Source organism: Colias philodice, chromosome 8, assembly GCF_061535455.1.
Source record: "Colias philodice isolate Cphi_HAF_F1 chromosome 8, ilColPhil1 Martin Lab GWU primary, whole genome shotgun sequence".
In the NCBI taxonomy this organism is placed as follows: domain Eukaryota; kingdom Metazoa; phylum Arthropoda; class Insecta; order Lepidoptera; family Pieridae; genus Colias; species Colias philodice.
Window position 1 is genome coordinate 6,492,991 of NC_143093.1, and position 16,780 is coordinate 6,509,770.

General features: G+C 34.7%; 1 protein-coding gene and 1 long non-coding RNA gene across 3 annotated transcripts in view; one reads left to right on the top strand and one right to left on the bottom strand.

The window, feature by feature from the left end:
* LOC149486593 (uncharacterized) overlaps positions 1–16,780 on the top strand; it is a 17,040-nt gene continuing 260 nt past the window's right edge. The window contains exon 1 of the long non-coding RNA XR_016315964.1: positions 1–113. This is a non-coding gene — a long non-coding RNA (uncharacterized LOC149486593). The remainder of the gene's footprint in view (positions 114–16,780) is intronic.
* The window catches only part of LOC149486594 (uncharacterized), a 21,522-nt gene continuing 16,169 nt past the window's right edge, over positions 11,428–16,780 (bottom strand). Inside the window, exons 24-27 of one of the 2 annotated variants that reach the window (XM_089698214.1) lie at positions 14,283–14,343; positions 13,759–13,901; positions 13,054–13,177; positions 11,428–11,620 (exon numbers count right to left, since the gene is read on the bottom strand). In XM_089698214.1, the coding sequence (XP_089554340.1) occupies positions 11,590–11,620; positions 13,054–13,177; positions 13,759–13,901; positions 14,283–14,343 (359 nt within the window). In that variant the 3' untranslated portion in view covers positions 11,428–11,589. The remainder of the gene's footprint in view (positions 11,621–13,053; positions 13,178–13,758; positions 13,902–14,282; positions 14,344–16,780) is intronic. The other variant, XM_089698213.1, reaches the window with a different exon arrangement.

The window sequence follows — 16,780 nt, forward strand, 5'->3', positions numbered from 1 at the left end:
GAGGCATCCCCAGCTTTTCTAAAACTTAACACATAAGATCACGAGAACCAAACTATTGGTGAAAACAGAATGCAAAACGGTGCAGCAGTTTAACGCGAAAAGACATCCAAACGGTCAGTGGTGTAAGAGCGTATACGCACTATGCGGGTAGCCGCATTGCGGGTAGCCGTCCGGCTGACCGCAAGCACAATTATGTACGTAACCACAGACCGCACAGTGCGCATAGAAATGCATATTACGTAAATAATAATTGTGCTTGCGGTCAGCCGGACGGCTACCCGCAATGCGGCTACCCAAATAGTGCGTCTACGCTCTAAGTGTTTTTAATACGTCGAAAATTATATGATTAACTAGATTTCCGCCCGCGGCTTCGCCCGCGTTTTCAAAGGAAAACCCGCATAGTTCCCGTTCCCGTGGGATTTCCGGGATGAAACCTATCCTATGTGTTAATCCAAGTTACCCTCTCTATGTGTGCTAAATTTCATTGTAATCGGTTCAGTAGTTTTTACGTGAAAGAGTAACAAACATCCATACATCCTTACAAACTTTCGCCTTTATAATAGTATGAATGAATAATAATATTATGTAAGTATGTAGTAATATATTATATAGGTGTAAAACCTTTAACATTAAAAAAAACCTATCAACGAATAAAAGCAGGTACTTTTCCGCTCTTTAAATGCTTAGATATTATATTGCTCTACTGACTATTTATTCCTTTCCAAAACAAATGTTATTTTGAAACAAATGTGTTTAATCTCTACGTTCGCGTTGTACCTACTTAATCTGGTAGAACTTAATTAGGGTGGAGTCTCCTATTATCGGCCGTCTCCTAATATCGGCCTTTTCAAGAAAATTGAATATAACTATAAAAATCGATCTTAAATCATAAAAGTTTTTATGCAAAAAGTTACTCTATATACATACGCAAAACCTCCCAAATTTGGGTGCGGGTACCTCAACTGTGGAACATTCAGTTGGCCATAGAGCACGCGAAGGTACAGACGTGCGTGATTTGGCGACATTGCTGAGTCAAATCCCTGAGTCGACGCTTTACGTGGATAAGTATTTTAATGGAATTAAACAAACCTATAGTATTTAATTTTATGTGTTCTTAAAGAAAAACAGTCAAATTTTCGATAAGATAGTGCGTTTTTACATTTACTTGTCTTTTTAATAAAATAATTGCGGGGCCGAGATTAGGGATCTATATTTATTGATAAATCTCAATATCGGCCGGGTGGTCGATATTGGGGTAATGCATGAAAACTTTAAATAACATGTTTAGCTATTTTAAATGTCAGCAGTAGCATTAATAAGGTTAGAAATGAAACAACAGCTCCGTTTGATCACTAGATCCTAAAGTCGGCCTCCTAAAAACGATTTTTATTAGCTACGGCCGATATATAGCGAATCGATGCGTAATAACGGCCACCTTAGTAAAACCTTTTCTACTAGGGAGGTGATACAAGATGTACTTATTTTAATTTTTGTTGAGCTATGCCAAAATCATGCCGTCTCAATCAAAACTCCCAAAAGATCAACAAAAAGGAAAACGTTGACCATTGCAAACGTTTCCTTTTTGTTGACCGTAGTAAAACAATAGAGGCAGTGAATGCCATCAAAATATGAGCATCAGAGAAGCATCTCGACAATACGACATTCTGAGGACCACTTTACAAGATAGACTTCATGGAAGAATAGACACAGATTGCACAGTTGTTAGAGATACCGTCTTAAACCAAAATGAAGGAGAAGAAATTGTTCAATGGTTGATACGGATGGCTATCGTAGGAACGTGATCTAGGAAAACCGCAATTGCGTTAAAATATTATAAAAGATGATAAACGAACCAATCCGTTTAAAATGGAAATTCAGGGAAAAAGTGGTATTCCTTGTTTTTAAAAAGAGACTCAATTCTTAATGAAAAGGCTCCAGAAGCTATTACGCTGGCCAGGGCTGTAGTTACAGAAGAAAGTGGTTTGATGACTTAAAATCAATCGGACACGGAAGACATACCCTATTACAAGATCCACTGAGAATATTTAATAGGGATGAGACGATCTTTAGTATTTGTCCGAAGACAGGGAAAGTAATAGGGCCTAAGGGATGGAAGAACATTTATGAAGTTGCTAAGGGCAGTGAAAAAGTAACAATAACTGTTTTGCTAGTCATATCTGCATAAGGAAAATCTTTGCCTCCCATGGTTGTTTTCCCTACATCCGTTGACCACCTAAAGTAATCGTTAATAGCACACCATCCTCCTGGTTTCTTGGTTTTATCAAATAGTGGGTGGACTAGAAGTGTATGTACTCGTAGTATTCTATGAATATGTTGCAAATGGCTTTAATGATTGGGTGATTTCTGATAACATTTCCAAACCAATTCTTTTTCTAGTTGATGGACATAAGTCTCATTTAATCCCATATCTTTATTTGTCTGAAGAATACTGAACTAGGTACATTACTTTTAATTTTTAAGACAATGTAACGAAAAGACCAATCATGATAGGTGAGTTAAAAAAATGATTTGTATCTCAATTGATAATAAAAAATGTTATCAGTTTTAAGTTTTATTGATCTAACTTCACCTTAGAAAAGGTATGCCGATATTAGGGCCAAAGACGGCAGATATTAGGGTGTTAGTTTGGTGTTAGGGGCCGATATTGAGGGAAATCGGCATATTCGAAATAAAAATTCTATATTTAATAAAGTAACAATGGATTCGTAATTTTGCAAATGTAGTAATGGAGTTTCAATATCTCTCTACCCAAAAAAGGCACTGTAAGAAAGAAAAAGCTATTAATGTAAAAATTACATCCAGTCAAAGTTCAAAAAAAGTTGATATGGCCGATAATTGGTGCCACCACCCTACGAGTAAAACTAACGAGCGCAATCGAGACACGCCGCGGCCGTTTGCTTTATAATAAGACTAGCCGCTCCGCGCGGTTTCACCCCCGTGGCTCCTCTCCTGTTGGTCGTAGCGTGATGATATATTATAGCCTATAGCCTTCCTCGATAAATGAGCTATCTAACACCGAAAGAATTTTTTAAATCAGACCAGTAGTTCCCGAGATTAGCGCGTTCAAACAAACAAACAAACAAACAAACAAACTCTTTAGCTTTATAATATTAGTATAGATATAGGTAGCTTCGATTTTCAGGTTTATAAGTATGGTCCATTGAAAAGTTACATTTGGGGTCGCATTTTTTAGAGGACGCAATTTTATTTTTTTGATGTGTAGGGGGGGTCAGTGTGAAGCTATCACCAAGTTTGTGGGGTCGCCACCCTTGTCCCACGGCCGCCATCTTGAAAATAGCGGTTGAAATGGTTTTTACGATATATCTCTTAAACTATTTATCTGATAATAAAACAATGTTAACATTATTCGTTGCAAATTAAATTCTCTACAACTTAGGTTCAGTAACTTTTTGTCGTAGAACTATAAACAAAAAAGTTATAAGCGAAAATGTTCAGAAATTAGAGATGTTTATATTTTTCAATAAAACTTTTTTTTATGTTTACGAAGAAATTATATCAGACCATTTTTGTAGATTGTTTTTCGTAGAACAACTTTTATTTACAACATTTTTTCATTAAGTAAATAGCTAAGGTTTTACAGCCATCCGAAGTGAGTACTATTTTAAGTACTCTTTACTATACAGAATACGATATATTATGTGTGTACTAATAATAATTTGTCACCAGTAATTATTTTATTTTTGTTATAATAATATTTTTAATAATTAATTTTACAATATTATTAATAATTAATTATTGAATCTTTTCCCCACAACCCAGGAGGTAGAGTCTGGAAGTGCGTTTTTTTTTACGTCGAAAAGCAGGGCTGAAATGTTCTGCAGTGTGCTTCCATTGTTGTGGAGTCTGGGAAAAGAGCCAATAGCCAATTTATTATGTATAGTTACTACTGAAAAATAGTACTCACTTCTGAGCGCTATAAAACCTTAGCTATTGACGTAATGAAAAAATGTTGTATATAAAAGTTGTTCCTCGAAAAACAATCTACAAAAATAGTCTTATATCATTTATTCGTAAAATGATAAAAAAAAGTTTTATTGAAAAATATAAATAGCTCTAATTTCTGAACACTTTCGCTTATAACTTTTTTGTTTATAGTTCTACGACAAAAAGTTACTGAATCAAAGTTGTAGAGAATTTAATTTGCAACAAATAATGTTAAAATTGTTTTATTATCAGATAAATAGTTTAAGAGATATATCGTTAAAACCATTTCAACCGCTATTTTCAAGATGGCGGCCATGGGACAAGGGTGGCGACCCCACAAACTTGGTTTTAGCTTCACACTGACCCCCCCTACACATCAAAAAAATAAAATTGCGTCCTCTAAAAAACTCAAGGTCAGGCCTAAAAAATGTAACATTTCAATGGATCAGTATTGTTAAGGTAATGTTCATAGGTTTATATTATTATGTCGAGGGTCATTATTCAATAACAATTAAGTAACTAATAATTAAACACTTGACCGTAATTTGAAGCTTACTTATTGAGAAGGTACCTAGCTTTTTCCGCCTATTTTCCCTCTCTTTCTCGTTGTATATATGCTATCTCTCTCGCACACGGCACACCTCCCACCAGGTGGCGCGGCCGGCGCACGATAATGTGCAGGCGCTTGATCTTCTTCATTGGCGTCTAGCTTCCGCCGCGAGAAGGTTGTCTACAAGACTACAACCTTGGTGCTATTAAGTATTAAGTATTGCTTAAAGCAAGTGCTAAAAGTGTTAAAAAGTGTATCCCGTCGGATCGGTACAGTGAGTTATTTTTACATCTATTCTAATAATATTTTACTTAAAAATGAGTAAAAATCTTTAAAGTCAACGGTATAATCGTTGGACTTTATTTAAAATGCTGAGGTTTTTAATGAATCCTTCAGCAATAGTTTATTTTTCAATATGCTTAAATACTTAATAGCATGAATAAAGATATTTAAAATTAACGATACAACCGTTACATTTTACTTGAAATAGTAACTTTTCTTTTGAAATATTTCATTATGCAATATGTACTAATTAATATTTGAATTTTTAATACTGTGAGTAAAGCTATTTTAACGGTGTTACCGTTCGGCTTTACTCGAATCGTTAATATTACTTTTGTGATTATTTGATATTACTAGATATATCAAATACCCTCTCTTGTATATAGATATTTTTAATATTTTATTTCATTTTTAATAATGTGTTTTTATTACAAGGGTACAAGTGAATTTTTCGTGGAAAAATTACAATTAATACTTAGTATGGATATGAGCCAACTCAAAGCTTTACAGGCATACAATCCATTGCTACGACTTTATTACATTGTCGTTATCGCTAGGAACGGTTCGGAATTCCTATCATAGTTTATTACTAAAAATTATCGAACGAGATGAGTCAGCTCCAAGAAGTCACGACATGTCAGAACACGTTGTGATATTATTTTATAAATCGTACGGGAGTTACCGCTCAACTGAATAATGATGGAATTCGCTCATGTATAGTAGATACGTACCATGAATGTTCCACACATTCAAAACTATCCGTAGTCTATACGTGTCCTTTTATGAGTATTATTCTGATCCGTTTTTATGTGAAAATAGACATATTACACACGGCTAATTTGATTGAAAATTACGTTTCCTATGTTCAAATGATGCAACTTTTTTGTTAAAACGAGTAAGTACCAAAAATTTTACAATTAAATTCTTTGGTTTACTGAACTTGTGCTGAAAGGGTTATCGTATAATAATTATCGAGATATCTTAATATAATTAATTAGATTTAGATACACTTATTTCAAAGGATTTACAATTCACTTCTAACGTTTTAGAATAATATTATAAACTTGTACACCTTGACAAAAAGTAAAAAATTGCGGGTGAGTGGAGATTATTTTGTGCAATTAAATATTATAACGTCCTACGACGGTATGGTTGCGTTCGTAAGGAATGTTAACGGATATAAAGCAACTAAATGTTACATCGATTGCATGAACAAAAATAAATATGAATCGAAGTTCATTTTAAAATTTAGTGAATTGATTTGAATTATGAATTTATTAAATGTCGCTAACATTGGAAAATAAGTTAAAGGACCTTGTTAATTGCTATATTATTTAAATGATTATTTACTGCTATTTTTATATTAGCACTAAGGTGTATTCTTGCTCGAAGCAGAATACATAAATGTGGCAACTACTCCTCGCAGGGGTTAGCCAGGTCAAATTCACCCTCGCAGGGTGTCTCTTAAGCATTTTTTGGCAGGCCCTACTTATTTCTAGTTACAAACATCCCTCGCGCAGCTGTCGCTCGCAGGGAAATGGTGCAAATATATATCGGCCCTCGCGGGGCTTTGATTACAATCGTCCCTCACGGAAAAGATGGTGCGAATATATATCAGCCCTCGCGGGGCTTTGATTACAACCGTCCCTCATGGAGAAATGGTGCAAATATATATCAGCCCTCGCGGGGCTTTGATTACAACAGTACCTCACGGAGACATGGTGCAAATATATATCAGCCTTCGCGGGGCTTTGATAACAACCGTCCCCACGGGGAAATGGTGCAAATATATATCAGCCCTCGCGGGGCTTTAATGGCGATTGGTGCAAATATACAAAGGATTGATCATTAAAATGATCATAGATATTTGCTTTTGTCAACGAGGACCCACGAAAGAAGTTTTGGATATGACCGTATCGGATCTTCACTCTTCTAAGGTAGGTAGAAAAAGGTTTTGAAATCTACTTCACAGTGGGCAGTATAGTAAATGACCTAATAAATACAATAAAGGTTAGATACGTCAAATAATGGGCGCATGAAATTGATACTTCGTATCCTAAAAGTTTACGCTTCAGGAATCAGGAAACCACCATTGGTTTACCAATTATGGAAATTGGAATTGAACAAATTGTATTTACCAATGCAAAGCCTAATCACAACAAAGGAAGGCGAGTCGGATCAAATATCATCTCGCAGATGATTTGTGGCGGTGGTTTCGAGGATTGTCACCAAGCCTTGTGTCAACGGTATGTTTGGTATCGTAATTAAATGGCACTAGCCGACCAATTTTCATATACAAACATCGGAAGAGATTTTTTAATCGCAAAGCGATTGAATGTAACAAATGACGATTGATTACGTATAGTTGACCTCTCATAGGCCTATTTTAGTTGCCCGGTCTTGTAGGCAATTTATTTGACTCGTTTTTCAACCCATTTGACCTCATTATTGCACCCATGAGACTTTTCTTCGGGGCTCAAACAATAAATCGCTGAGGGATTAGGATAATCGTTTGTTAGACAAGTTTTTTGTCATCCCACCAGGATTATTATATTGTATAATAAAGTTATATACAACTATTAACGTAAAACGTTTAAGTACTCAACGAATGCTGAGAATACTGACTGTTGAGTTACATAGGATAGAGGATAAATAACGGAAAGTCAATCTTTCCAAACAAAAGCCTCTTATTATTAGATATTACTTGGAACCCCTACCCTTAACGAGAAAGCTCTGCCAAATGACTTCTCATTTCTTTGCTTTGAGGGGGGGGGGGGCAATAAATGAAATGTACAGGCTATACGGCTTTTAAAATATAAGTCTGGTAATCGAACTAAACCTTGCTGGTTTAGTTCTTGCTATATCGCTATCCGTGCCTGCTTCTCGTGTTTACGGGTGAATTAAGTTTATCAATAGTCATAAATGCAATGCTATTCAGAGGATATACTGCATTTAAAACATGACAAAGTCTGGTAAGCGAACTAAACTTTGCTAGTTTAGTTCTTGCTATATCGCTGTCCGTGGCTGCCTCGCGTGTTTACGGATGAATAAAGTAATGTCCTGTCTTCGCATCCACAGCTAACTGTCCTATACTGTCATAATCTTAACACAGATTCATTCGACATAGCTCCCCACGAGCTCAGTTCTTCATTTTTGCACTCGCACAACTGTGGACAACACAAGAGCAATGCCTCCATTGGTAGCAGTCACAATCAAGGGATAACTAACCTTAGGCTAGCCATATTACGGATGTTGGAACAACCGACTATATTCAGGGCAATTTTCTTTGTTCAGTGTAACGTTTAGACTGTCGTAGCATTCCTACGGAACAAAGATGGGATCAGATCTGCATCCTTAATGCAGTTAATCGAAAGGAGATACTTTCAGACGACGATAGTATTCAAAACCCACCATATTCCTTAACATAATAATGCATAGTTAAGCTTATAATCTCTCTTGCCATTATGTCAGTTAGAGACCTGAACGACGCGATAGAGTACCGCTATTTCAGTAGTAGTAACACCTAGAAGGGTGAAGGTATTCTGGAAAGCGGAACTGAAGGCCCGGTCAGCAGCATCAGCCACCTAATAGACAGTGTTCAGTGCTGCACCACTATAATCTGCAAAATGACTCTGACGGTATGAAAATGTGGAGTACATTTTCAAAATATCAAATGATATAGTTGGAATAAAAATCCTATTTGCCTCCGTCTATCCAAAAGACATACGGAGTAGCTAGTAGCAGTTGGTTGAATTAGAATAAAGTAACTATAGTTAAAATCCTTTGTTACTGACTGGATAAATTTGGCTCTTTTCCTATCTGACGTTCATATAGCTGTTGACTGCCTAGTGTTGTGCACAAACACTATTATTATAAACTAGCGGTCCGCCCCGGCTTCGCTCGTGGTACTTACGTTTTCTCTACATAAAAACCATCCTCGTACTTCCAGGAATATAAAAAGAATTATCGAAATCGGTTCAGCCGTTCTCGAGTTATGCGCTTGCCAACACATTTTGCGATTCATTTTTATATAAGTATAAGAATAAGAAGATAAGTCACGTTATGTAGTCCCGAGGCTTTCGGTATATAAGTTCTGATGTAAATCATAATTATATCTTAAAACCGAATTGATTAAAAGTAACGTACTTGGCTGTAGTAATTGCAGTTTTGGGACACAGATAAGCTCCTTATCATTTTAGTCTCTTAAGTTCAGTATATTTGTTTCCAGTACAGAGTTTATGACCTATCAGTTTTAAATAAATAATTCATGCATTGTACTGAAAGTACTAGCCATGTTTAGATTATGATTGGTGGCGTTGGCTCTAAACATTAATAGATACCGCACGTTTTGGTTGGATGTTAAAAATCTGTATTATAATTAAAACCGTTTACCTGTTTTGATATTTTATTGCCTTATTCAAGGGGTGACCTTTTAAATTTATTTCTGACCCCAAAAGTAAGGACCAAGTTCTCTTCTTGTCCGCTTGTAGCAGGTTGGGTTAAAACTGTGTGAGTTGAGACAGGTGGTAATTCTATGTTAAGATGATTCAATTGTGCTTCTACAGAGTTCTAATTGAATAAATAAAGGTTTGAGTTTGAGGTATTTTTGCCTCGTCGGGATCAGCTGTTGCTTCATTTTATAAGTAACATCTAAATGCGTAATTGAAAGTCGTTACTGGCGCTTTCGCAGATTTACGCTAAAGATAGTGAAAATTGTAGTAACTTTAACTTTTCAAGCCCAAAAGGTTAACTAAGGTACGCTTGAACCAATCTCATAAGTTCTAATACTTTTAATCATTATGATTAACTTTTTGGTTCTTATTTGATTAACTTTTCATCTGGGATTGTTAATATAAATAATATAAAAATTTGTGTGATTTATTGGTATACTATCTGCACACCTTACTCTTTCAAATAAAGAAATAAGTAATTACTTATGTACCTATTCAAATTCACATTGGCGTCCATATATTGTACACCAGGTGGGTAACAAACAGGTCTCAATAAGTAAGCTTCAAATTACGGTCAAGTGTTTAATAGCTGTGTTTTACCTGAAAATAAAACACATATTAAATACTTACCTATATTTGAAGCTTACACTTAACGTCCACCTGTTGAGGATTTCGACTCAATGAAGAAGATCAAGCGCCTGCACATTATCGTGCGCCGGCCGCGCCACCTGGTGGGAGGTGTGCCGTGTGCGAGAGAGATAGCATATATACAACGAGAAAGAGAGGGAAAATAGGCGGAAAAAGCTAGGTACCTTCTCAATAAGTAAGCTTCAAATATAGGTAAGTATTTAATATGTGTTTTATTTTCAGGTAAAACACAGCTATTTTTATGTTATTTAACTTTATATAAATACCTGCAAGAAATCTTACATAAACATAATAAAAAATACATGTCTGGAACAATAAATCAAACACCGCAACTCGTAAGTTATGTAGAATTTGGGATACTTATCCTGTTTTTAATACATAACTACTACTATTTTCAGTTTATGATAATATCGAGTTACGAGTTAATTTGTATAGCATAAAAATAAGCTCTCAACTTCTTCAGTCATTAAACTTATGCAATGGTGGAAAGTTGGTCAGACTGATTATACTTTCAGATAACTCGCTAACAAACCGGGATATCTTTTCAATTTTCTGTCCAGCACGCGCCTAACGAATCAAGTTTCGTCAAGAAGATGGAATAGTCAAATGATTGTATAACTGAATTTTACTCAGTTCTTCTTTTAAATCTTTGGTCCATTGAAAAGTTACATTTGGGGTTGCATTTTTTAGAGGACGCAATTTTATTTTTTTGATGTGTAGGGGGGGTCAGTGTGAAGCTATCACCAAGTTTGTGGGGTCGCCACCCTTTCAACCACAAAAACCATTTCAACCGCTATTTTCAAGATGGCGGCCGTGGGACAAGGGTGGCGACCCCACAAACTTGGTTTTAGCTTCACACTGACCCCCCCCTACACACCAAAAAAACAAAATTGCGTCCTCTAAAAAATGCAAGGTTAGGGCTAAAAAATGTAACATTTCAATGGATCACTTGGTGTGAATAAAATAGGAATGCTATTCAATTTGTAATAAAAAAAACCTTATGAGTAGTTAAGGGATAGTATAATGATTTTTATTCAGCTTTTGCGTAAATAAGCATAATAAAACATATCAATATGTAACTACATATATACTTTCATGAAAATATTTGGTTTTGTCTGCCTTTACAGCAAGAGAGAATACGATAGTGGGGAGGCCAGAGAGTAATATGGGGCAACGCAATAACAGTTTTATTATGAGTTAGTAAATGTATTTGACTTCGCGATTGAATTATTATGAGCGACTAAAATCAGCCTTCTGAAAGAGGAAATATTTTTTTATAAGTAGGCTTTATCTGTTTTTAATTTAATTTAAAAATAAATTCATAAGATGCAACGCAATAATTCGTAAATGTATCTAACCCTATGTTTTTTTTAGTTTTAAAAACAGCTGAGCCAATTTGTTTGAATTTTATTTAAGACATAGAAATAAGATACTATAGCTAACCGGTTAACCGCGGAAGCATTTTGTCAATATAATATTCGAAAGGGGTGAAAACGGGCTTATAATATGATTAGAATAAGTAATAACAACGAACAATATATTATTATTGTATCAAAATTTCATTTTATTCTTAATTTATCATGATAATTCCAACAATAACACAATATTAAAACATCACATTAGTATAGCATATAATGCTTCACAATAATAGTCCATTCACCATATTTTTTTTCTTGAAGCAGTATGTCTGTGTCAACCACGCCAGCCAGAGAATGATGGAGACCTATAAAATGAAAATATATGTTTGCATTGTACAGGTCGAAAAAATTCTTTGAAAAATAACTACTTCGCTTTTTTCAATGGCTTGCCATCTAACAAACACTGGAACCAAGGCTTTCACTAAAATAGGGTGGAGATATTAAACAAAAACAGGTCTCGAATACGCTATAATCGATATTAGGTTACTTGTATATTTTTATTACACACTAGATTTCCGCTTGCGGCTTCGCCCGCGTTTTCAAAGGAAAACCCGCATAGTTCCCATTCCCGTAGGATTTCCAGGATAAAACCTATCTTAGGTGTTAATCCAAGTTACCCTCTACATGTGTGCTAAATTTCATTGTAATCGGTTCAGTAGTTTATGTGTGAAAACCATACATACATACATACATACAAACCTTTCCTCTTTATAATATGTATTAGTATAGATTTCACTAGCCACCACCGCACCACGCATACATAAAACAAAATATCTAATTAGTTAAAAATATTTTTTATTGAAATTTATCTTTATTATAGGTCTACCAGAATCTGATGGCATATTTATATTTATGTAATAAAAGATTTTCATGTGGCAACTTATTTGACAACTATCAAATTGGTTGTCAAATTATTTGTCTTTTTTGCAGTTGATGAATAATTTTTAGGATTTTGTCTAAAAAATCTTCGAAAATGTCGAAAAAGCCGCTGCGATCACAAGCAAGAGGTGTTGTTTATAATGTGTATAGAAAAACATTCGATGAGTAAGGGTCAAACACATCACAATTTTCAATTTTGAAGATTTTATTGGTAAATTGGACTTACCCGTTTTGATACTTAAAATTAAAAAAATATTATATGTAGGTAACTATAATATTGTTTGTTGATTAGAATATAATTTTATGAAAACTTATTACAGGAGTTTCCAATACGGCTATTCGTCAAGTCCAAGCTGTCCAAGTCAATTTTATAATGTGTGTATCTGTTAATACTTACGAAAATAAACATAGTTTTATTTTATTTTTATTTTATTTTATAAAAAAATATAAGCAGTTTTGATCTACATTATCATTATATCGATATTTTCACATGGCATACTGGTAATGAATATACAAATATAGGTATGTGTAAATAATAATATGTATTACCTGTATAAAAGTAATATGTACATAATTGTATATTATACATGTAAGTATGTACCTACGTAATATTAAGTGGATATCTCATTATTAAGTACAGTATTGTCCACTTATGTAATGTGACTAATGATATTGAGGACAAAATAAAAAATAAGCAGTATCAAGATCGTTCAGTCCATTTTCCCCAGGGTTGCACACTCAAAATTTTGATTTCCCTAATTGCCATCAGATTCTGGTTTACCTATACCAATCGTTCAAATCCAACATAATCTATTTTCTGTTTAACCAATGTAAACAATTATAATAATATTATACGTACGTGTTAAAACTAGGTGCTTGTTGCGGCGCTTGTCCCGACTGCTGTGCGAGATTTCCGAACGTCAGCGTGTTCTGTGTCGCTAGGTTTTCAAACGTTGCATTTGATTGTGTTGGCGAACCGAATCCTGAAAATAATATTTATTGTGAAGAAGTTGAAACAAAAGTTCATGATATGAAAAATTGATAAGATTTAAAAAAAAAACAAAGTTTAAGTGACTGCACAAAAATATTAATAAAATATAAGAGACTTTTACTTTAAATGGAAGCTTATTCATAAAAAAGAAACAATAAAAAAAAACATCTCTGACTCATCGAAATCATTGTCATAAAAATCAATATAAACTGATCTTATATACGTACTACGTACATAAGGTTAACGTGAGATCCTTCTGCATTCAAAGCTTATCGTACTTATTTGCTTGTACTCATTATTTTTATCAACAATCAAATATTCAAACATAAATACACCAATTATGCTAGCCACCACTTATAATAAACAAAAATGTATGCGTGTACTCTACACACGTAAGAAGTGAAACTTCTTTATGACCTTAAAAATGTCACGAGTATGGCGTAACGCAAAAATGTCACGCGTACGGCGTAACGCAAAAATGTCACGCGTACGGCGTAACGCAAAAATGTTACACAAAATTTTTGTCCAACCCTGATAAAGAAGTTTCACTTCAAAAATAAACACAAAACTCACCAGGCGAAGTCCCACCGAACACTTTCCCCGGCGAAGTGTTCCCAAAGCCGGGGGCACCGAACGCGGGGGCCCCGCCGAATGTAGCGGAGGCCCCGAAGCCCGCGCTGGGGCTCTTGTTACCACCGAATGCGGAGCCGCCGAAACTGTATAAATGTACATATTTTTTGTATTATTTAATTTTATTAAAAACTAGCTTACCGCCCGCGGCTGCGCCCGCTTTGTCTAAAACCCAATAAATTATATACTAAAACCTTCCTCTTGAATCACTCTATCTATTAAAAAAAACCGCATCAAAATCCGTTGCGTAGTTTTAAAGATTTAAGCATACAAAGGGACATAGGGACAGAGAAAGCGACTTTGTTTTATACTATGTAGTGAAGCAAATTTACGAAATGTAAATAAAAATGTTCAACAATGAAATATCGAATTTTTAAAGCTTGTTTATTAGAGTCTTTTTTTAGATTATACACAACATATTATGTATTTTTTACAACATTATTATTACTTGCTGTTATTTAACTTACCTAGGTGGTGATGAAAATACGGGTTTTGAGCCGAACACGGGTGAGCCACCAAAAGCAGGAGCTATAAATAAATAAAAAAATAACAAGTCATTATTTATTTTTATTAATCAGTTTAATCGCCGGATTGTAATTAATCTAGCGATGAGATACAATAGCGATGTTTCGTTCGAAAGTGCAAAAAACTTACAAAACTAACAAAAAAATTACAAATACTGAGGTATATATGTTAAAGCGTGGTTGTATTACGTAATTAAATACTGATATAATACTTTTAAGACATCTTGACTCGACCAAAGTCGGTAGAAGAATGACTCGCAACTGCAAACGACCGTTATTTATAGGACGATCAAAACAACTATTCGAGTGGCGTGACTGTGTGAGTCAGCGCAGGTGTTATTTGTGTTGTTTTGATCGTTATTTTGAATATAACTTGTAATATTATTATTATTTGATAATTAAATGATTATTAATACTTTTATCCATTTGATTATTATTAAAATAATTAAATAAGTTCATCAATTGATTTACTTTTAAAATATAATTTTATCTTTAAATTAAACGCGCTAACACGGCCATTCTGAAAAAAGCTCGTGCTCTGAGCGGTAATTCAAAACTCAAAATATCAATGATATAATTCACTTCAGCTGGTGACATTCAGACTTATTTTAAGTAGTAAGTACATTATATTCAAATTATTTGTTTCTTTGTCCAGTTGTCAGGCGAAACCACTGTCTGGATCCATACTGACAAGTGACAATCAGGTTATTATTATTTCCCGCCCAGTTGTAAGACTAAGTCACAGAAAACGCGTACAGACAAATGGCATTCAATTCTATTATTATCTGCCCAGTTGCCAGCCTAAGTCACAGAAGACCCGAACAGACAAGTGGCATTCGATTTATCTGCCCAGTTGTCAGACTAAGTCACAGAAGACCCGTACAGACAAGTGGCATTCGATTGTATTATTATCTGCCCAGTTGTCAGACTAAGTCACAGAAGACCCGAACAGACAAGTGGCATTCGATTGTATTATTATCTGCCCAGTTGTCAGACTAAGTCACAGAAGACCCGTACAGACAAGTGGCATTCGATTGTATTATTATCTGCCCAGTTGTCAGACTAAGTCACAGAAGACCCGTACAGACAAGTGGCAGTCGATTATCATAATTAGTTTCCATTACCGCTAACACGGTCATCTAAATTTGGCTTTGGTACTATTCTTACACGTACATAGGACACAATAGTAGTCTAGCAATTGCTTGTACTTTTCGCTTCATAGCAATCATTGTCGAGTATTATTGTGATTTACATAGGATTCGATAGCTCAACGAGTTTTTCCAGCTGCGAACAGCGGCTTCTGTATCTCATCTGTATCTCAACTCTCAAGTGACAACTATAAGTCCTGGAACATAATTAAAATTTAAAACACAAGTTATATCCGGTTTGGCCATAGTAAAACAATAACAAAATAACGTCCTCGTACGTTCATTTGAAATGAGTACGGTAATTTATCTCGTGATGTCAAAACACAATGTATTATAACACAAACATAACCGCTCGGCCAAACTGACCTTATAGAACACCATCACATCCACATGATGAACTTAAACTCAAATATTGATTCATTCAACTGGACTTCGCTTAGAAGCGCTTTTAAATCGTCAAAGTACAGAAAAATAATAATTTACCACCACAATAGCTTACGCTGGGCGCCATCAAAGGCACCACATTGGATTCAAATGCCCTGGTATTAAAAATTTGTTATTTGTGACATAAGCACGTCGTTCGCTTACCACAATTAAAGGCTCAAATATCCTGGACTACTGCCCGGATTGCACATCACATTATAATATTGATGAACTACATTACCGTTACAATATTCCACACCACAAACATTTACTTCACACAACGCACAAGAAAACACACATTGTGCGAGTTCCTTCATCCTTGTTTACTTGAAGTCAATTCAATCCAATTTTTCGTAGATTGAAGTCCACAGTGGTATACTGTCATGATGGTGACAGTGACAGTTGCACTCTGTCACGTAGTATGATGGAAGAATTTGTGCCAGCCTGTCAGGATTCCGAGTAAGGGCTGGTTCATCTTCTACTTCTGATGTTAAAGCGTGGTTGTATTACGTAATTAAATACTGATATAATACTTTTAAGACATCTTGACTCGACCAAAGTCGGTAGAAGAATGACTCGCAACTGCAAACGACCGTTATTTATAGGACGATCAAAACAACTATTCGAGTGGCGTGACTGTGTGAGTCAGCGCAGGTGTTATTTGTGTTGTTTTGATCGTTATTTTGAATATAACTTGTAATATTATTATTATTTGATAATTAAATGATTATTAATACTTTTATCCATTTGATTATTATTAAAATAATTAAATAAGTTCATCAATTGATTTACTTTTAAAATATAATTTTATCTTTAAATTAAACGCGCTAACATATATACATATATTCAAGGTCACTTGAGAATAAAAAG